At 49.7% G+C, this 22,022-nt stretch overlaps 1 protein-coding gene across 8 annotated transcripts in view; it reads right to left on the bottom strand.

The window, feature by feature from the left end:
- The window catches only part of NECTIN1 (nectin cell adhesion molecule 1), a 161,025-nt gene extending 146,656 nt beyond the window's left edge, over nt 1-14,369 (bottom strand). For 4 of the 8 annotated variants that reach the window (XM_072979261.2, XM_072979260.2, XM_072979258.2 and 1 more), the window contains exon 1: nt 12,845-14,369. In XM_072979261.2, coding sequence (XP_072835362.2) covers nt 12,845-12,920 — 76 coding nt within the window. In that variant the 5' untranslated portion in view covers nt 12,921-14,369. The remainder of the gene's footprint in view (nt 1-12,844) is intronic. The other 4 variants (XM_078379724.1, XM_072979259.2, XM_020792738.3 and 1 more) reach the window with 3 other exon arrangements.
- Between the last annotated feature and the right edge of the window lie 7,653 nt (nt 14,370-22,022).

Genomic DNA, 22,022 nt, shown 5'->3' with positions numbered 1-22,022 from the left:
CACCATCAGTTGGGGGTCTACGTTTCTGGCCGCCCGTGGGACCTTACAGTTCTTCCCGGTGTTGGGGTCTTGGGTTTCTGGCTTGTCCTCGCTGGAGAAGTCATCCAGCAGAAACCATGGCAAAACTCTGCCACGGTTTCCCTACCCTGTAAGCTTCTGGTGTCAGTTACGCCTTGTCAATGAACAAAGTAAGGAAAGACAATATTAAAAGATTAACATTTCCACAACCTGGAAATGCCTGTCAAGGTCTGCCACACATCTGAGTGATGATCTCAGAGGTCCATTATGAAAGATACAGGCACATGGATCAGGCAGGTAATATCTGTACACTGAGAGCTGTGGATGCTATGATCTTCGTTTTAATTTATATTGATCTGAAACATATTAAAACTGTCTTTGATGTTGTAATTTCCAGTTGTACCTATGGTTCTGGACAGCTCTGGAGACCATTGAGGTAGAAGAGTACGATGCAAAGTTAAATATGAGTAAATAAAATATCCACCATAACAAAGCTTCTTCCTTCTAACAGAATGGAAGACACAGACTCCAGGTCACCTCACTAACAAATGTAGGTAAAGGTGGGAAAGACTTGGTTAGAATCCAGATGGTTAGAATTAAAACTCTGAACATTTCTGATCATTCACCATGGTGGTGGTGGGGCCAAAGGAACTTCAAACTTAAAATATCTGAAGAGCATCAGGTTAGGGGAATCAGTGCAGGCCATACAGAGTTTGGCCAGAAAAGGGAATCTCCTGTCCTCCTCATAGTGCTAACTCATAGCACATCATTGGACTGTGGAACTCCCTGCCACGAGATGTAGTGAAGGCTGCTTGGATGGCCTTGCAAGGGAATGAAATTAATTCATAGAGGTTAGGACCATCTGTGGTTCCTAGTCTGGACAGCAACGAACCTCCTGCAGGTTCAAGACGCAGGGGATCTCTACGTATCGTTTGCTGGAGAAGATGGGGTGGAAGGTGGAGCCTCGCGGGTAGGCCTCTGTGGGAACAGAGCGCTGGATCAGATAGACCTTTTAATGTTCTTTTGAGACAGAGGAGACAGAGTTAGTCATCTTGACGATGTCTGCCAGATAAGGATGTCCAAAGCTTCTGTGAGCCATTTCGCAAGTTTTACTGGAATCTTTTTGGCTTCGCTCGACGTTCCCCAAAGATTTCGCCCAAGGAAGAAGACCGGTGGCTTCTTCCCAATTTGCTTTAGGCAAAAACCTTAATGGCTCCTAACCCTACAAAATTTACGAAGGAGCCATTCTTAGGCATTTGAGCCTTCTCTTTGGCTTGCTTCCTGAACCCTCTTGCTTGTCCCTAAACCCATTTTCTCCTCACCACTGTCCTTCCCCACCTAGACGGAACCCACCCACAGCGCCGCACCCATCCAGGTCAAACTTCTTGATGACACAGCAACCCTGTCGCGCTGAACCTCTCCTCACTCCAGGCTACAGCTGTTTCATTGAAGCACAGCCAGTGTCTATTCCCTCCCGGCAGGCTTTTGCAAAACCTGCCCTGCTTATCTGTTCTCACTAGCTAGGTTTGTGTGCCGCACCCCACGGGGTGTTCTCTCTGGCATTGCACAGCCCCGGTTAATCATGGCAGCGAGGAGGAAAGAGAGGATGAGAGAGAGAGAGAGAGAAAAGGATGCAGACAGAACTAGGCGAGGTGCCACAGGCTAGATCAGGCCTGGGAAAGCAGGTCATTTTAGATCAAGCTCTTCCAGTTCTTCTTCTGACTCAGCTGGGGTGCAAGAAGTTGCCTGCAGGAGCCTTCAGAGCTGATGAATGGCAGACAAAATAATTAAAAAATAACAACGAAGCCAGTTCTGGCACTAGCAAGGGAGGATGAGACCCAGAATGGAGCTTCTTAACCTTCTCGAGGTCAACAACACTCTGATTCCTGAGGTTCTCGGTCATCCAAGGGTGTTCCATGAACATCCAACTCCATGTCCCATCACTCTCCCCACCGCCGTCATCTCGCCCCTCCACCCCTCTCCGTCTCCTCTCCGTGCGCTGCATACCACCTGGTGCCTACAAGACTCCTTGACATTCAGCGTGTGATTATTTAGGAAAGACATGGATTACGCACTTTCCTCAAGGAGCCTCGATAACGTGGGTTTTTGATCAAGATCTAAGAGACATATTTGGGTCACCGAGTGAAAAATCTGACTCTTCCTCGCCCTTGCTCAGATCTTGCAGGTGTGGGGAACAGGTTGCTGCATCCTCTGTGGTGCTCAGCTAGGATGATGTCTCTTCAAAACGGAAGAGCTGTTGCACTCATGGTGTGGGAACCACAGTAGGGTTCTACTCCAAGGGCAGTCACCTAAGTATATAAGGGCTGAAATCCAGCAATAAGTCACAAACCCAGTAGGCCCACTGAATCAGGAGACATTTTGGAACCACCCAATTCCCCCACTGATTCAATGGGTCTAGCTTCTGGGTTTCAACCTGCATGTTCTCAAAGCATGCAGGATATGACATCCCTGCACACCTCCATGTGCATTCATACATGCCAGTACAGCAGGCCTTCCCAAAAGATGCCCTCCAGAGATATTGCACTACAACACCCATCACCCCCAGCCATCCAAACACTAGGGACTGGTAGTTGTTAGGGCTAGTGATGATGGAAAAATGCAGCCCCTATAGTCAGGCCAAGGCATTTGGGTCTCTCGGAGCAAAGGAACCGGTTGCCCACCAGGATGAGCTTAACAATACACTTGCCGTCAACAGGCAAAGCTCAAGGGCAGAGGAGCAGACAGCACGGCATGCTAATTTCTCCAAAACTGGTGTGTTATGGCTTCCCACCTTCCAAGCCTTTGCTGTCTGAGCAGCCATCACAACCATTCTAATGCTAAGGCCAGCGCTTGGTGGCTTAACACATTTAGAGGCCAGGGAAGGTTGGAGCAAAACTAAATTCTCATTCTTCACTAGTTGCTCATCAGAGTTGTCCCCAACTCACCTCCTGGCTGGTTCGTTCAGAGCAACAACTCTGCCAACTGAGACGTGGGGCACTGAAGCTTACACCCAGTTCCAAGAAGCCAACGCAACTCACCCCAAACTTTGTTCCCACCCAGGCCTAGCTAAGGCTGGCTCGATGGGTTCCAAAGCAACCATTGCTACACAGATTCAATGATCCATCATAAACCATGGGACTGAATTGTGTTGTTGTTGTTGTTTTCCTAGTGGATACACCAGTGACAAAAACAGGCATGTCTCTTTCATCCAGACTTTCTACCCTTTCAAAATCCATTTATCCTCCTATCCACCATGCAACTCAATGCCTTCTGCAGGATTCAGGGACTTTGCTCTAGCCAGCAGTTCCCAACGTTGGGTCCCCAGATGTTCTTGGACTACAACGCCCAGAAATCCTGGCTAGCACAGCTAGCAGTGAAGGCTTCTGGGAGTTGTAGTCCAAGAACATCTGGAGACCCAAGGGTGAGAACCGTAGTTCTATATCTGTGCTTCCCAACCTTGTGTCCCCAGATGTTCTTGGACTTCAACTCCCAGAAATCCTGGCCAGCACAGCTAGTGGTGAAGGCCTCTGGGAGTTTTAGTCCAAGAACATCTGGGGACCCAAGGGTGGAAAGCATTGCTCTAGCAGGAAGTACATCACATTTTTGTGAAAGAATGGCCAAACTTGTTGAGTCTCATGGTTGCTCCTACTATACTTAAGCAAAGAGTGTGACGTAGAGCAATGGCTTCTGCTTGAAACAGCTCCACTTACGGAGAGCCCAGCACCTCCCAAAGCAGCCCATTCATAGAATAACCGTGTTCCTCCTCTGTTAACACTGAGACTGTAACCTCCTTGGGGCAGGGAACTGCCTTGGGTTTGCAGTGCTCTGTCAACAATCCAGTACCGGCACTGCATGAATACGCATCATCCGGCTAAAAAGCTCAAGCACTGAAAGCTTTCAGGAACACACCTCATCATCATAATCATCTTTGGCACAATGTGACCTCCAGATCACTGTCATCAAGGTTTAATCCAAGATCAGGATGGGGTCTGCTCTGGCTCCCTCCACTTGTCTCCAGAACACAGAAAGTAATAATAGCAAAGGCTGAGTCCCCATGCCTGCAAGAATACTGGCCCCACATCTATGAGTAAATAAAGTCACTTCCTAGACTGAAAATTAGGAGCCGTGGCTTCCAGACTGGGCTGAGCCCCATATTTCTTTCATCTCTCTCTCTCTCTCCCAAGAAATTAACCACTTCTTTATAATTACTTGTCGTTTGTCCTCGGATTTAAAAGAAGGGTGTTTCCTGAGATTTATCACCTAAGGCTTAGCAGAGGTGCCATCTCCTTCTGCCATTTTGCAGCACTATTAACAACCACGGTCTTGCAAGGCCCTCTAATTTCACTGGTCTCGACCAATGGGGAGGATGAGGCAGAGCACAGGAAGAAGGAGAGGATGTCTCTCTCCCCCCCCAACTTTGCCAGTTCTCAGCAGAACTCGAAACTTGAACTCGTTGCCTCAAGAACCTAGACTGACTCTTGCATCAGAACTGGTTGGGCGAGCAGACATGCTGATACAACACTGGCAGCCCCATTGTCCTGACTCAGCACATCCTATGCCCGGGCTTCATCATAGCAAAGAAACAATTGTTTACAGGGAGAAGCGCCAGCTGGAAAGGGGAAGGTCCCAGTCCGGAAGCGGTCCTTTGGGTGCAACCCAGAAAGGCACACCCAAGGGGTCCCTCCCGCCCCAAGGCCATCTCCAATTCTTTCTTCCTTTGGGGGGTAGGGGTGGGGTAGGAGAAGAGGTTCAACCAAGAACTCAGAAAAGTTACCTGTTGTTTGGATACTATAATTCCCATGGCTGTGCTAGCTGGGGAAGTCTAGGTGTTATTGAAAAGGTCATTTCCTAAACCTTAGGGCAGCCAGCTGGTGGAACACACTGCCCAGATACGCCAAGGAGACACATGAAATAAGTTGGCTGTTGGTGCCTGGTTAAACTATGTTATTCTGAAGGGCAGTTTCCAGCCTTCTGTCCCCTTACAGCTCCAGATTGCTCCACTGTGTAGTGAGCATAATACTGACTCTTTGACCATTTCTTCTTCTTTTTTATCTCCTTTGATTTTTCTGATTTCTGCTCAGGTGGATACATTTAAATGGTATCTTTTTGATGATTTAAAGCATTTTATAGACTGGTTTGTGGGCTGTAATGCACTTCAGCGGATGGGGAAGTTCAATGCCAATTCTTAAACAAACTCGCTCCTTCAAAACTAGGTTTGGGATCGACGCGAGACAAAAGGTCCCTTCATGTGGCACACGTTTTAAGGTACACAGCAGCACACAAGCACATTATCCAAATACAGCATAATGCCCATTTCTCATTAGCTCATCTATATCACCCTTTGAAGACCCACCCATCTTCTTGGTTTCCAGGATTGCTAAGCGCAGCTATCGACTCTGATTTCTAGGTCTGCAAACACATCTGAGAGGTTGGTGGGTATTTTGGGGGATCACAAGGCCATTGATGGCTAAGGATGCAATGGCATTCAAAAGCACAGGTCAGGAGAAAGAAGAGAGGGCAGATCTCTCTAGCGGACACACACCTGGCCACAGCACATTGTGTGAAACATAGGGAGTCAAGCAGTGTCCATTCTGATGGTCCACAATTTCCCAAAGGTTCAAGTTGGGAGTCTCACCTTGCCCTGCCTGGTGATCACAGCTGGTTCTTCTGTAGTTTCCCATTCAAGTACTGACCAGGCCTGACCCTGGCTCAGCTTCCAAATTCTAAGGAAGCTTGGCGTATTTAGGATGCTGCAGTGGTATAACACAGGCCCTTTCAGCACCCTTCACTTCTGAGTTTTGGAAACTTATGTCTCTGTCCCTAATATACCACCAGTGCTCATTTCAGGACCAGTCTGGAGAGATGGAGAAGCTTGCTGGACAGCTCAATGGTTTAGGCATCTGGTTAAGGAGCCAGTGGTTGGGAGTTTGATTCCTTGCTGTGCCCCCTGGGAGAAAAGCCAGCCTGGGTGGCCTTGGGCCAGCGGCACAGTCCCAGAAGAAAGGAATAGTAAACCACTTTTGTATATTCTCTACCTAGAAAAACCTAAAAAGGGTCACCATGAGTCGGAAATGGGGACATGGAAACACCATGTGAGATACAGACCCTATCCTGTCTCAACCACACAAATTTAGACCGACCCCCACACTGCACTCTCTCCTTGCACCCATTTCCATGAGAAGTAAATAACAGCACTGCTCCTCCCTTTAAAAGCAATTAAGTCCAGCAAGGCTTGAGCGGCTTCCGGCTTCCCTCCCCCAAAATACTTCTGAGCCTAAGAGGTGCCTTCCCATCCCAAACCACCCAAACCGGCTATTGCTTAGCTGGAAACCCAGTTGCATCACAGACAATAGCAAGTCTGCCATCCGTTATGGGCTTTTGGAGCAGACTGCATTAAAGGCAAATTGGTGGGATATGGTTATTTTGCTTATCGCTTTTTTTACAATAAATGCTCTCTATCTTTCCCTACGAAGAAAGCAAATATTGAAAGAAGGGGAAGCAGACAAATAAGAGAAGCAGACAGGGTAATAAAAAGATATGTATCCGCATTGAAGTGATGTGTTTTAAGGGTGTTGGAGGAGATGCAGAGGAAAAGCTATAAAACCGCCTGTTGATTCCATAGCAGCTTGAATGCAGGACACTGGGACAGGGAAGGGATGAGGGTAAAAGTGCGTTTGAACTGGGGAAAACATATATACACAGAGATGTGCATGCGTGTGTGCATGAGAGAGAGAGGGAGAGAGAGAGAGAGAGAAGCATTCACTCTAAACATTCTCCTCTCTTTTTTTCCCTCTCAATGTCAGGTTCTCACACACCACACTTAGTGCCCAAAATTCTGTTGCACAGTTAAGCAAAAAGCTCAACTTTTCGCAGTAAATTGGCATAAGCTACGAACCTCCTACTGACACTATCTGTTGCATACTCAAGACTTAGCGTGCAAGAGACAATGCCTACGGAGACTCCTTAACTTGCTCCAGTTCACTTTTAGAAGTTGCCCTTTTTGCGTAACAGCACAACAGGATTCAAGCCAGCGTGTGCTTCGTTAACCGATGGAATTCACTGCTGCAGGATACAAATGAAATAAATCTGCTAATAATGTTTTTTCTTGATATCTGGGAGGTTCTATAAGTGCGGGTGTGGGTATTCTTCACTAAATGAAGTAGCCAAGAATCTGGAAAAGACACATTTTTCAATCGGAGTCACTAGACCTAGAAAAATGGGGATTTAATAACAGGAAAGGGTAATTATATTGCACCAGTGAGCAGATGCGGTTGTAGCTACAGATCTGAGCTGAATTCCCAAAGGTTGTATGACGGCTGCTGTTTACCACTTGGTAAAGCTGTGCCCATCATATTTTGAAACACACAACAGAATTAATGGTTCGTTTAGCTGTAATGTGGAAGGGTACGAAGCCAGAACACAATCCCTGCATTCTCATTCACATCCGAAAGATCGGTAAAGGAGATGGCTTTTCCACAGTCATTCTCTGTTGCCACATCTGTCTCTCCATCTTCTCTGTTCTTCTTTCTCTAATGTCACTATTTAAACTGGGTAAGCTCCCTGGGGCAAGCCTGCCACTTTGCTTATGTACAAGAAAACAACGTTGACAGGACTGTACAAATACAGTCCTGTCATACAATAAGCTGGTCATCACAAACACTCTTTTCCAACAACACAAGAGGCGACTCTATACATGGAAATCACCAGATGGGCAATATCGAAATCAGATTGATTATATTCTCTGCAGCCAAAGATGGAGAAGCTCTATACAGTCAGCAAAAACAAGACCTGGAGCTGACTGTGGTTCTGATCATCAGCTTCTCATAGCAAAATTCAAGCTTAGACTGAAGAGATTAGGAAAAACCACTGGGCCACTCAGGTATAATCTAAACCAAATCCCTTATGAATACACAGTGGAAGTAAAGAACAGATTTAAGGAACTAGATTTGGTGGACAGAGTGCCTGAAGAACTTTGGATAGAGGCTCGTAACATTGTCCAGGAGGCAGCAACGAAAACCATCCCAAAGAAAAGGAAATGCAAGAAAGCAAAGTGGCTGTCCAACGAGGCCTTAGAAATAGCAGAGAGGAGAAGGGAAGCAAAATGCAAGGGAGATAGGGAAAGTTACAGAAACCTGAATTCAGACTTCCAAAGAATAGCAAGGAGAGACAAGAGGGCCTTCTTAAATGAACAATGCAAAGAAATAGAGGAAGATAACAGAAAAGGAAAGACCAGAGATCTGTTCAGGAAAATTGGACATATTAGAGGAACATTTTGCGCAAAGATGAACATGATAAAAGACAAAAATGGGAGGGACCTAACAGAAGCAGAAGACGTCAAGACGAGGTGGCAAGAATACACAGAGGAATTATATCAGAAAGATTTGGATATCCCAGACAACCCAGACAATGTAGTTGCTGACCTTGAGCCAGACATCCTGGAGAGTGAAGTCAAGTGGGCCTTAGAAAGCCTGGCTAACAACAAGGCCAGTGGAGGTGATGGCATTCCAGTTGAACTATTTAAAATCTTGAAAGATGATGCTGTTAAGGTGCTACATTCAATATGCCAGCAAGTTTGGAAAACTCAACAGTGGCCAGAGGATTGGAAAAGATCAGTCTACATCCCAATCCCAAAGAAAGGCAGTGCCAAAGAATGCTCCAACTACCGTACAATTGCACTCATTTCGCATGCTAGCAAGGTTATGCTCAAAATCCTACAAGGTAGGCTTCAGCAGTATGTGGACCGAGAACTCCCAGAAGTACAAGCTGGATTCCGAAGAGGCAGAGGAACTCGAGACCAAATTGCTAACTTGCGCTGGATTATGGAGAAAGCCAGAGAGTTCCAGAAAAATATCTACTTCTGCTTCATTGACTATGCGAAAGCCTTTGACTGTGTGGACCACAGCAAACTATGGCAAGTTCTTAAAGAAATGGGAGTGCCTGACCACTTTATCTGTCTCCTGAGAAACCTATATGTGGGACAGGAAGCAACAGTTAGAACTGGTCATGGAACAACTGAGTGGTTCAAAATTGGGAAAGGAGTACGGCAAGGCTGTATATTGTCCCCCAGCTTATTTAACTTATATGCAGAATACATCATGCGGAAGGCTGGACTGGAAGAAACCCACGCCGGAATTAAGATTGCCGGAAGAAATATCAACAACCTCCGATATGCAGATGATACCACTCTGATGGCAGAAAGTGAGGAGGAATTAAAGAACCTTGTAATGAGAGTGAAAGAGGAGAGTGCAAAAAACGGTCTGAAACTCAACATCAAAAAAACTAAGATCATGGCCACTGGTCCCATCACCTCCTGGGAAATAGAAGGGGAAGATATGGAGGCAGTGTCAAATTTTATCTTCCTGGGCTCCATGATCACTGCAGATGGAGACAGCAGCCCTGAAATTAAAAGGCGCCTTCTTCTTGGGAGGAAAGCGATGACAAATCTGGACAGCATCTTGAAAAGCAGAGACATCACCTTGCCAACAAAAGTCCGAATAGTCAAAGCTATGGTTTTTCCTGTCGTGATGTATGGAAGTGAGAGCTGGACCATAAAGAAAGCAGACCGCCGAAGAATTGATGCCTTTGAATTGTGGTGCTGGAGGAGGCTCTTGAGAATCCCCTGGACTGCAAGGAGAACAAACCTATCAGTTCTAAAGGAAATCAACCCTGAGTGCTCACTGGAAGGACAGATCCTGAAGCTGAGGCTCCAGTACTTTGGCCATCTAATGAGAAGAAAAGACTCCCTGGAAAAGACCCTGATGCTGGGAAAGTGTGATGGCAAGAGGAGAAGGGGACGACCGAGGATGAGATGGCTGGACAGTGTCTGCAAAGCAACCAACATGAACCTGACACAACTCCGGGAGGCAGTAGAAGACAGGAGGGCCTGGCGTGCTCTGGTCCATGGGGTCACGAAGAGTCGGACACGACTAAACGACTAAACACACACACACACACAAATACAGAACAACAGCACAAGGATTTTCCTTTTTTAAGAGTGAGAGAAAACAATGTAAGCATCACACAGGGGGCTAAACGAGGATAGACGATGTACTTGACGGCTTTGCTCTGAGCGAATTCTTACGGCCCACATCGGCAAGTGCAAACAATCCCCTCTCAGATTTCTGTGCACAGCTGTGCCAAAATGTCAAAGACGCTCGCCCAGATTCGACATACACATCTCAACTCCCCGGCAGATTTTGGTTCCAGGCACCCATCGCCGCACGTCAGTACGTGTACATGTCAGCTCTCAGATTTCGGTGACAAGCTGGCGTCTCCAAAGCAAAAACAAAGAATCCTTTCGGAGTCCACATTCCTTCCGCTCTCAGAAGACACAATATTCCCAGAAAGTGTGCTTGCATAATATGGATTCTCCCTCCTCTCTCTCTCTCACACACACACACACTCAAAAAAGAGGGGAAGTACTTCATGATACGTCTCGATGTTAAGCAATTTATTTGCCTACTTCAGATGGAAGGACCTAGCTAGACTCCAAGTCCCATCATTGCCACCCCCTCATTAATCCCATAGCTGGGGCTAATGGAAGTTGTTATCTAGCACCATCTGGAGCCCACCCCCCAAAAATGGGGGAAAAGAACAAGTATATTTGGAAGAGATTTCAGCCCTTTTATATTTGTCAAAGAAAGCAGCCCAGTGTTTGAACAGCTTGAGGTTCTCGGCCCTAGAGTCCAAATCATGCCAGGGTTTCGTCCAGTAAATGTCAGGTTTTATGCTTTGGGGCTCCGGGCCCCCTAGAAACCCTTCCTTTCGTGCACCTGCTTGCCGGAAAACAACATCCCCCCTCCAATGAAATCCATTACACCTTCCCAGTCTTCCAGTTCTGGGATTTTTATATTACAGCATGATTTCTCTTTCCTCTCTCCGCAAACACCGGGGACAATAGCTCATGACCTGCAGCTCTCAAAGAAGCTCTTTCACGACACATTCGGGGCCACTGAGCTGAAGATAATGGCAGGGACTAGCAATGCTCCCTGAACTACGACTACCGCTACTACTACTACTATCATCATCATCATCTTCATCATCATTCAGAATCCTTCGTGGAATGAGCTTCCAAGCAATGACTTTTGTTCCCGTCTCCAGCACAGCGCTTTCCAAGAGTCCTGTGATGTCATACCTGCCAGGATCACCTGTGTCCAGGTAAGAAAGCAAAAGAGAACGTCTCTGATTCACCTCTCCTGGCTTCCCTAATCCCCTTCCTGCCTCCTGTTCTGAAGGGCCCCCTCCCTGGGGACCAGCTCGGATCCAGCCTTCAGCCCAGAGGGCCCTTCCTCCTCCTCCTCCTCCTCCTCCTCCTCCTCCTCCTCCTCCTCCTCTTCCCTGCCTGGGTCCCATGGGCCTAGGTTCGGGCTGCCCCCTGCTGTATCTTCAGCATCACCACGGCCCTTGCCAGCCCTGACAGGGCTGCCTCATTGGGCATTTTTTTAAAAACACACACACACAAAAACCCAAGCAGAGGAAGGACCCCAGGGTTCAGCTGACCCAAGGGCTGGCGAGAGGGCAGGTCTCCTTCCCTTTCCACCTCTCCAGATGTTGCTGACATTGGGCTACGACCCCTGGATCCCGTCCAGCTCTCGGCCTCCCTTGGAACTCCCAACCAACTGCTGTCCAAAGCAGCTGCAGCTTTCCAGCGCCTGGCAGGGACGGCCCCCTCCGATTTCCCCCCTCTCTGTGCCCATTGCAGAGTCCCATCACCAGCCGCCGACCCCTCCCACTGCAGCAGCCCACAGAGCAAGCAAGTGCCTTCCTAGCCCTGCAAGAGAAGCAGGAACAGCGGAGGAATTGGGGGAGGGGGGGAAGAGAGAGAGAGAGAGAAAGACACACACGTGCTTACACTCACACACGCACCATGTGCATGACGGGCAAACCCTGTGCCCAGGCTCCGGAGTTAATTCAGTAGAAACAGCACCAAACCCCGCTCCGTGGTGCTTCGGACCTGCCTTTGTCCAGTAACACCTTCAGCATCCTACTGCCGGGGAAGCCTTTGCTCCCATCATCTCCTTCCCCGCCGCCCGCCCCCCGCCCCAGATCTCCTTTCTCACATCCACCAACCTTCCCTTGTCTTGATAAGCCATTCCACCCCGGCCCACCCCAAAGCCAGCCCAGATCAGAACAGACCCCATAGAGGGGGGGGCATCATTATGTTAAAAACTCCTCTTCTACTCTTTGGTAAGGTTGATCCTTCACCTGCTGGAGAAGAGGGACCGATCCGGAGTAAAGGACGGCTCCCGGAGTCCTGCTGATACCCCAGAGGGCTAAAAGGGGAGGGGGGAGAGAAGGGGGGATCTTTTGTAGGAACGGAGTCTATAGGGCAGGATTTGGCAAGCGGTGCCCCTAACTGGGCTCACAAGCAGCCCTCCTTAAGCGTTAAGAAGACGGGGGGGGGTGCTGTGAGCCTGCCTAAAGTCCATGCAGGTCGTCCGCTCCCTGGCAAGCTGGCCATCGCTCTCAACTGGCTTGAGCCAGATTTCATCCCTTTTGTTTTGCTTTTAAAAGGAAGCGCCGATAAGGAGATTTCCCCCCCCTCGGCTCTCCCTCCCACACCACCCTCCTTTTTTTTCCCACCCCGGCGGCGGCGGGGGGGGGGTTAATCTCCTTCCCAGTTGACCAACTTTCTCAGCTCCCGCGACGCCAAACCCGAGAAAGGACCGGATCCCTCGCCAATCCACAAGCTCCCCACGGCGGCGTTGGAAGACCAGCCAGAAGAGGGAAAGACCTCCGGGTGGGTGGGGGGGGGTCAAGAGGGGCACGAACACGCAAAGAGAAGAGAAAGGCGCGGGGCATGTGCCTGGTGCCGACGGTCACTCACCTGGGAGGTGGGAAAGCGCCGTCAGGCAAATGCCTGTAGTCCACCAGCCCCCGAACCAGCCCTTTTTCCCGGCCATCGGGGGGCGAAAAGAGCGAAGGCGCAAGAGTTCCGGGGGCGGCTCCGAGGAAAGGGTGCCGGCGATGGACTCCGGGGGACGGCGCCCCGTCGAGCGTGAGGATCGAGGATCGAAGACCTCTCCGTCGCCGCCGGCGGCCACAGCATCAATTGGCTCCACGCCAAGAGAAGGACCGCCCCCCACCCCCGGTTAAAATTTTTATTTTCCTAAAAAAAAAAATTAATATAAAATGAAAGGAAGGTGTCTTGCGTCCGGCCGGTGTGTGTGGGGGGGGAGCAAAGGGCGGGAGGAGATCGACCAGAATAGATCCGAATCGGTGGGATCACACGGCCGAAGTTGGGGGCCGAGCGCGCGCGCGCGCGCCTCCAGCTCTCCCCGTTTCCCCTGCGGGAGAAAAGCCGCGCTAGCGGAGATCCTCGACGACGTCCCAGCTCTTGGCCAATCGCTCCTTCCGATCTGGCCGCTTCAGCGCCTGGTCCCCGGCGAGGCCACAGCCCGGCTCCCGGATACCCGAAGGCGGCGGCGGCGGCAGGGTCGGGGGCACAGCAGCCCAAGCAGCGAAGCGCGGAGACCCGCCGCGGGAGTGCAGGAAGAGACACCCTTCCTCTTCCTCCTCCTCTTCCTCCTCCTCGCCTGTCTTCTTCTTCCTCCTCCTTCTCTTCCTCCGGGGTTGCTCAGACCGGATCCTGGCGACAAGTCATCTCCCGATGCTGAGCGCTCCGCTCCGGACTCCCCTTGCGCGACAAGATCGCGGCCAGATTTCGCTTTGAAAAAGAAAAAAGAAGAAGAATCCCTCACGCCGTCACCACCACCCCCAAAAAAGCAGATGGTGAAAAAGAATCCCGATTATTTTCCTCCCCGCGCTCGCTCGCTCCCTCCTCCGATCCGCTTTCCTTCCTTCCTTCCTCTCCGGGCTCTCCCTTCTCACTCCAGCCACCGATCGCGGGGGCTTTGGCGGGCGGAGCGTGTGTGCGTGTGTATGTGCGTGTACGGGAGGCTGGATCCCTCCTTCGGAAGCAGAGAAAGAGCCAGCCAGCGAGCCAGAGGGGAAAGCGCCGGGCTCCTCCCGGCTGGGGTGCGCTCCTGCTCCTGCTCCTGCTGCTGCTGCCGCCCCGACCGGGCGATCAGTCGGCCCGAGCGCGGGGCAAGGGGCGCCCGAGCTCCATGCCTCCCGGTTCTGGGCGGGAGCCCAAAGCGATCGATCGGGGCCGGGGGGGGCAGGAGGGGGGCGCGGAAGAGAGGCGGCGGCGGCGGGCGGCGGATCCTCCCCCCCTCTTCGAGAGCGATCGCCGGGCAGGAGGAGGAGGAGAGCAGCGCTACGAGGCGGCGGCGGCGGCGGCGGCGGCGGCGCTGGGCTGCAGCAGCATCAGCACCGGCGATGCGCCTCCCTTGCTGGGGCGGGCTGGGGCGCGCAATGAGCCGCCCACCGAGCGGCCCGCCGGGGAACTCGAGCGAGCGAGGGAGGGAAGGGAACGGAGGGAGGGAGGAGGGCGCGCGCGTGCACGACGCCAGCCAGTGAGCGCTCCCCCCACACACACGCCACACGCGCGCGCACGCCACCCCGAGAGCGCCGGATTCCAAGGCAAGGCAAGGCAGGGACGGGCGCGCGCCCGCGCGCATAGACACACACACCCCTCTCTCCCCGCCCTCCCTCCTCCCTCGGCCCCGCCCTGTGAGTGACGTCACGGCCGGTACACCCCTCCCCACCCCACCCCCTCTCCCCGCCCCGGCCGGGCTGGGCTCGGGCGCCTCCCCCTCCCTCCGCGGGCAGGGGCGCGTGCGCAATGGCGGGGCGCCCGGGCGTTCCCGGGGAAGGCGGCGGCGGCGGCGGGGTGCGGGTGGGGTGGGGGGGTTGGCTGGGAGCGGCGGTGGTCCCTCTCCTCGGGGCGCTGCAGGCCGGAGAGAACAAAGGCGCTTGGCATCCACCGTCGCCGGGAAGGGCTCCTCTCTCCTCCCCTTTGTTTGTGCCCCCCCCAGAAGGATCAGCTGGAGCAAGCCGGGCTGGTCCTCTCCCTGGCTGGAGCGCCGCCGGGAAGTCTAGCGTTCCGGGCGGTGCCCCTCCCCGTCTTTCCCTCGGCTTCCCTGCCCTTTAGCGCGCCTCCTGGGGGAACGAGGGGGTGGGGGGGCATCCTCTCCATCCACGGGGCTCCGGGCACCCTCCGAGCAAGCCCACTGTCCAGAGGCGGCGGCCACCGAGGTGCCCGCGGGCAAGGCAAGCGTTTGTCACCGGCTGCCTTTTGCACCCGAAGGAAGGAAGGAAGGAAGGAAGGAAGGTGCCCCGAGGCCGTCTCTGGGCTGGCTCGTCCTGCCGGGCTCTGATCCCACTGTTGGGGCATCCAGTGCCAAGATACGCAGGCCAGCCCGGATGCTCCACACCTTCCGTTCCCAGCCTCCAGCTGCACATCTGGACTCCTTGATCCTTTGGAATCATCCTCCTTCACCTTCCATTTTATTCCACATTCCTTTGGTCTTTCCCTTTATTGAGTGCTCCCTCCGCCTTTATCCCCTTCACCCTCCCTGATGTTCTCCCCTCTTTTGTCCTTTTTTTCATCATCATCATCATCATTTGTCTTAGAACTGCAGAACATGGAAGGGACCCTAAGGATCACTGAGTCCAGACACTGCGCCTTCTCTCTCTGACCCAATGAAACATATGCGCCCACGGATTTGAACTTCCCAGTAAAAGCCAGGGCGGTGTAACAGAAATGAAGATATTTTTCTGTCCCCGAAACCAAAACACAGGGAAACCCCCATGGGACCATCAGGTTTTCTTGGTAGAAGCTTTGGTGGGGTGCAGCCCCTACTTCAGATACATGGGTGTGCAGCTGCTGCTGGCAGATGATTATGCCCATGTATCTTTGTGGGGGGAAATGATTGGATGAGAGCGAACTGAAGAGGAATAAAGCCGCATCGACAATCATTATCTTTACAGAAAGAAACAAGTTGGCTGACACAGACTTTCTGGCATTGTTGAGCAGATTAACACATCTTGTGTGATTTTAAAAAGCTTTTGTCTCTGTTTTAATTGCAGGAGATAGAGGAATAATGGAGAGAGTGGTGGTATAGAGTAGCAATTTGCTAGCCGGGCAGTACATAAACCAAATGAATGAATAAATAAATAAATACAGATGGAGAAATCTATTTGGTGCAGTCTCCAAGCCCTTTTCACATATCATCCAGTCAACAATGGTCACAGAGTTGCCATGACTTGTTGTTTAGTTGTGTTAGACTCTTTGTGACCCCATGGACCAGAGCACGCCAGGCCCTCCTGTCTTCCACTGCCTCCCAGAGTTGGGTCAAATTCATCTTGGTCGCTTCGATGACCCTGTCCAACCATCCCGTCCTCTGTCGTCCCCTTCTCCTCTTGCCTTCACACTTTCCCAACATCAGGGTCTTTTCCAAGGAGTCTTCTCTTCTCATGAGATGACCAAAGTCTTGGATCCTCAGCTTCAGGATCTGTCCTTCCAGTGAGCACTCAGGGTTGATCTCCTTGCAGTCCAGGGGACTCTCAAGAGCCTCCTCCAGCACCACAATTCAAAAGCATCAATTCTTCAGTGGTCAGCCTTGCCACGACTAGTCCCCCTCTATTCAGCATTGGTTAGGTTTCCCCTAAAGTACTGTGTCCAGTTGTGAACACCACACTTGAAGAAGGATGCAGATGAATTCGAGCAAGTTTAGAGGAGGGCAACAAGGAGGATCAAGGGAGGGGGAACCAGACTGAAAGAACTAGGCATGTTTCCCTTGAGACTGAGGAGAGAGAGGAGAGCACTCTTCAAAGATCTGAAAGATTGTCATCCAGAGGAGAGGCAGGATCTGTTCTCAACCATTGCAGAGTGCAAGACACATACGTCATCATGGGCTCAAGCTACAGGAAGCCAGGTTTCTGCTGGGAAAAAAAAAACTCTTAACTGTTAGAGCAGTACGACAATGGAATCCATGGGGAGTTGCATTCAATGGCCCTAGAAGCCCCTTCAAACTCAAAGATTCAATGATTCACATTTGGAACCCTGCCTCTTTTTGTGCATTTTTCATCAGACTTAAGTGCCCTGTTATCTGTGAACACTGATGCCAAATCAAATAGGTTGGTCTCGCTATAAGACTCATCTTTTTTGGGAGTGGGGGGGATTACCTAGCTAGAGAATATCAGGACTGTCCTTCTTGAGTCCTGGAAGCAAATTCTACTGAAACTCGTGGGGCCTAATTTTGGTGGATGAGCACACGCAGCTATGCAGCTCCTTTCGTTTAGGGAGAAACAATGGGGGGTTTTATTTCTCCTCATAGACCCCCTTCTGGCCATGGTGCAGAAGCCGGCGGGTGGTTATATTTGGACCAGCAAACATCAGCAACGAAAAATGAAAAGACGAGAGCTGGAGGAGGGGGAAAGAAAGCCAGACAACAGCGCGCTGATTCTGAAATAGTCTCTGAAAGAACATATAAGAAAAATGTGGGTTTTCATTCACTGTCTCAATCTCTCTCTCTCTGTGTCTCTCTCAACCTGTAGCAAGCTTGATTGGTTCAAAATTGGGAAAGGAGTATGATAAGGCTGTATATTGTCCCCCGGCTTATTTAACTTATATGCAGAATACATCACCCGTTCTAAAGGAAATCAACCCTGAGTGCTCATTGGAAGGACAGATCCTGAAGCTGAGGCTCCAGTACTTTGGCCATCTCACGAGAAGAGAAGACTCTTGGAAAAGATCCTGATGTTGGGAACGTGTGAGAACAAGAGGAGAAGGGGACGACAGAGGACGAGATGGTTGGACAATGTCATTGAAGCGACCAACATGAATTTGACCCAACTCCGGGAGGCAGTGGAAGACAGGAGGGTCTGGCGTGCTCTGGTCCATGGGGTCACGAAGAGTTGGACACGATTTAATGAGTAAACAACAACAAAAACAAGCTTGAGTGGCCACAATGCTCCTCTGTCAATTCTAGCAAGCCACAAACCTAAGAATGCCATGCACACCTTGGGGGGTTCCATACAGGAGCTCAGCCTTCCCGCATGACATCGGACATCATGCGCCAAGGGTGCTGAGCTGTATTTTTTTTTTTTTTACACAGGAGAAACAGGCCAGGTTTGGTGCAGAAGAATACAGAGACACAGATCTGATGATAGAAGTGGCAATATTTTTTAAAAAAACAATAACAACGGTAGGAGAGATACTTCAGGCTTCTTGGCTACTCTTCTGCCAACGTCCAAGTGGCCACTCTTGCGCAAGTCAACTTCAGGAACCGGTTCCGTGAAGGTGGCAATTCTTGAACAAAACTCCAAGGGCAAATTTCATCATGCAACGACTGAAAAAGAACTCATCAAAGCATTTCAGTTCTCTCCTACGATTAGAATAAAGATAAAGTTTCTTTTTTAATCACACTGCATGTGTTAATCAGTTCAAGAATGCAAGAATGTTGGTTTTTGCAGCCAACTTGTTTCTTCATGGCCCTGTTAAGATAATGATCGCCCATGATGCATCTTGTGCTTCAGTTCCCTCTGATCCAATCATCTCCCTCCACAGACATGTACATAATAATCTCTCAGCGCAGGCAAAGGCCCCCACATCTGATGAAGTGGGCTGCGGTTCACAAAAGCTGGAGCCAAACTATTCTGGTTTCTATTTAAAACTGTCACGGGCCTTTCTGGAGTAATTTATCAGTCTTCAACTGACTGGGGGAACTCAGTGCCCATCTGCGTTGAGAAAATCCCAAGATAGAAGCCTAAGAATGTTACAAGTTGGACTACAGTTCCCAGTATCCCCCATTAAATATGTCCCCTGGACTAGAATCTCCTTGATCAGTGTGGTTCCCAGCCTGGAGTCCCCTGATGTTCCTGGACTACAACTCCCAGAAATTTATACCACGTAAGCGGGCTTCTGATTTTCCTGTGTTCCTTGCCCACAAGGCCTCTGGGCTACTATGCCAGCGTGGTTTCTGGCTAGCTGCTGTTTGTTGTGTTCTGATTTGTATTTGGTCCTGGGGCTTTGCTGCGTGCATCCTTTATTCTTACCAAGTAAATCTCAATGTCCGATTTGTTCCAACCTGGGCAAGGACAGCGAGACACAAAGATGTGAGGAACAGCCGCCTTCGCCACGGCACCGAGAAAGACATGTTGATTTCAAGCACCATTAGAAGCAGCCCAGGAAGAAATCAATGGCGAGCAAACAAGAAAACAGAGACTTGGGAGGAGAGGACGTTGAGCACAATGAGAAATGGAAGGGAGGGGAGGAGGTAGAAAAGGCTATAAACAAATGCTTTCCAGTATCCTTGGAAGCTCGGTTTTGCTTCTGCTTTGGCTACCTCTATCTATGAACAAGGTAACCAGAAAATCCCAGGAAACCAAGATTTTCATCAGTTTGCAGGTAGATGCCACTTTGGAACATTCTTTGCAATGTAGTTTTTAACATACCCTGCAAGGAGAAAGTCAGCAGGTCAGGGATGTTGTTAACAGATGTTATGTTTGCCTACTTTATTGTGTGCATGGAAGTTTATCGCTACACCTGGACTGCCCTTCCTGCCTTGGGGCCCGTGATTCCCATTCGAAATCAAAACTGAATTCCCCCCCTACCTATCCAAAAACAATAATCAAGTGTGCAAGTTAGGCATGACTATTTTCTAATGTGCACAGTAATTAAAGTTAATTACTAATCAACATTTATTAATTAATAATCAACACTAGTTGGACTAATTATGAATTGCAATAGGGGAAGCATGGTGTTTTTCACCCAAGGTGTGAAAATACATTTTTAAACTAGACCGAGTTTGATCGAATAATATTTAGAGTTTGAACCTTGGTGCTAGTGGTGATTTATGCCAGGATATTTTGAAAAGAGAGGTGTGGTGAATCAAGAACCTTTTAATACCATTAAGAGCACAAAGCTGCCTATAGGATTCTACCTAGACAGTGGTGCCTCGCTTAACGGGTGCTCCGTTTAGCGATGAAGCCGCATAGCGATGAAGATTTTGCGATCGCAAAAGCGATCACATTGTGATGTTTTAAATGGGATTTTTTCGCTTTGCGATGATCGGGTCCCTGTTTCACTTACCGATCATCGCAAAGCGACGATTTTAAAATAGCTGATCGGTGGTTCCAAAATGGCCGCCGGGTAAAAAAAATGGCTGCCCGCTGTGTTTAGGGATGGATTCCTCGCTTAAGAGGCAGTGAAAATGGCCGCTGTATGGAGGATTTTTGCTTTAAGGTCAGTTTTTGGCCCATAGGAACGCATTAAACAGGTTTTAATGTGTTTCTATGGGCTTTTTTTAAATCGCATAGCGACGAAAATAGTGATTTTTGCTGCACAGATTAATGTCGCTATTAGATTAGAATCTAATTAATTGTGAATCTAATTAATTGTGAGTCTGATGGAGTCCCGGAACACATCAAGAAATCACAACCCCACCAAGATTCACACCTCCAGCACAAAAGTGAGACAAAGAATGCTTTTTGGGGGCGGGGGGGAGGGAAGTTTTCGGCATACTGTATTATGTAATACTTCTGCACAAAATAAGTGTTGCTTCCCCTTACGAAGCTCAGTGCATGCACTGGCATGCAAAAAACCAACAGAACGACCAGCTGATTGGTCAAAAAGACACAAGCAACTCATCCGCTGCTTTTATTTGTTTTCAGTTTTTTTTAAATGCTGTCACAGATGGGGAAACGTCCTCTGAGAATGGCAGTGGAAGTCTCACCATTTTTCAAAGAGGCAGGGGGGGAAAAAGCAAACATTATCCTTGTTTGCACTTGAGAATGAAGCAGAGAAAAACTGACATTTAGAGAGTAAAATATGCATGTAATCAGAATGGCTAAAAAAATGTGTCCCTTTGAGAGGTGTGCACAAAGATGTGTAATAAATGGAAGGAAGCATACAAAGCCCACATATTAGGAAAAGTACAGTATATAAATGAATGCATAGGTTATGGAAAATGTATGTATATATATGAAGGAAGGCGGTTACTAATTTCCATCTGGAGATGGTGGGTGTTGTAACACAACCTATCCGAGGGGCTCCAAATGGCAGTAAGTTGTTATAAACCAAGTGGGTGGTGGAAGTGTGGAGAGGTGCAAAACGTCAAGCGCTTCGTGTTGGAAGGCAAGTAGCGAGACAGTGAAAACTCTCCAGGAGATGGAAACCCATAACCCCGCTGTGAAATCTCTCTCTCGGCTTGCATGCTGTCTGCATCATAGCAAGCGGACTGGCTTCCTCTCTCGCAGGGTGCGTCATGCTCCTGAAGTTCTTGAAATTGTAATTAAAGCATGACACAACATTTGGTCTGGGGAGAGGAAAAATGCCAGCATCAGCAAACTTTGTGTTTTATTGTGTGCAAATATGGGAGCCACCAAGACAGTCCGGTGGCTTCTTTTGATCGCTGCCGACATGACAGGTGTGACCAGGAAAGGTGGAAAGGGTGCATGCTTGTGTGTGTGTGCGTGTGTGTGTGTGTGCCTGTGTGTCTGTGTGCATGTTGTGGGGGAAGGGATCACAACAGCCCATGAACAACTGTGAAGCCATACTGATGGTCATTCAAACTAGACCACAAAATCCCCCAGAAAATGTTTCATGACCCCCTTGAGGGTCACGAAGCTAGACACCAAATAATTGATATGAACATGGGTGGAATGTATGTTGTTACATTAAGAGAATGCAAAGGCGTGAATGGCTTCCAGGCTGAGGAAACTCAGCCTCAGATGATGGAATTGACACTGATTTTTCAGTGCTAGCCCCTGAACTTCATGGTGCAAGGTGCCATTCTCTGGACCCCACCTTCGCCTAGAAGGTGCCCCCGGGGTGAGCCTGTGTTCACCCTTCTTACTCAACCTTTCCAGATTCTCACTAATCCACGGGGTCTGCTACTCAATGTGAACCGCTCTTGAGTTGTGCATTCCCAAGGCAGCATCACGGTAGGACACCCCTCCAAATCCTGACCCCCTTTTGTTCCATAGTCCAGTCAGATGGCCCAGGAAAAAAACATCTATCTGCCCCCAAAGGGATGAGCAAACTTTGTGATAGCTTCTAGAAAAGCTGGGCCAGCTGAGGAAGAGGTTGATCTTAGCTTTCCATTCCTGCCCCTACCCTGGCAAGCTGGCAAAGCCGCGTCGCTGCACCCACATGT

Source organism: Pogona vitticeps, chromosome 8 (genome assembly GCF_051106095.1).
Source record: "Pogona vitticeps strain Pit_001003342236 chromosome 8, PviZW2.1, whole genome shotgun sequence".
NCBI classification, from domain to species: Eukaryota; Metazoa; Chordata; class Lepidosauria; order Squamata; family Agamidae; genus Pogona; species Pogona vitticeps.
Note: the sequence above shows the minus strand (reverse complement) of the source record. Positions and strands in the feature narration are given on the sequence as shown.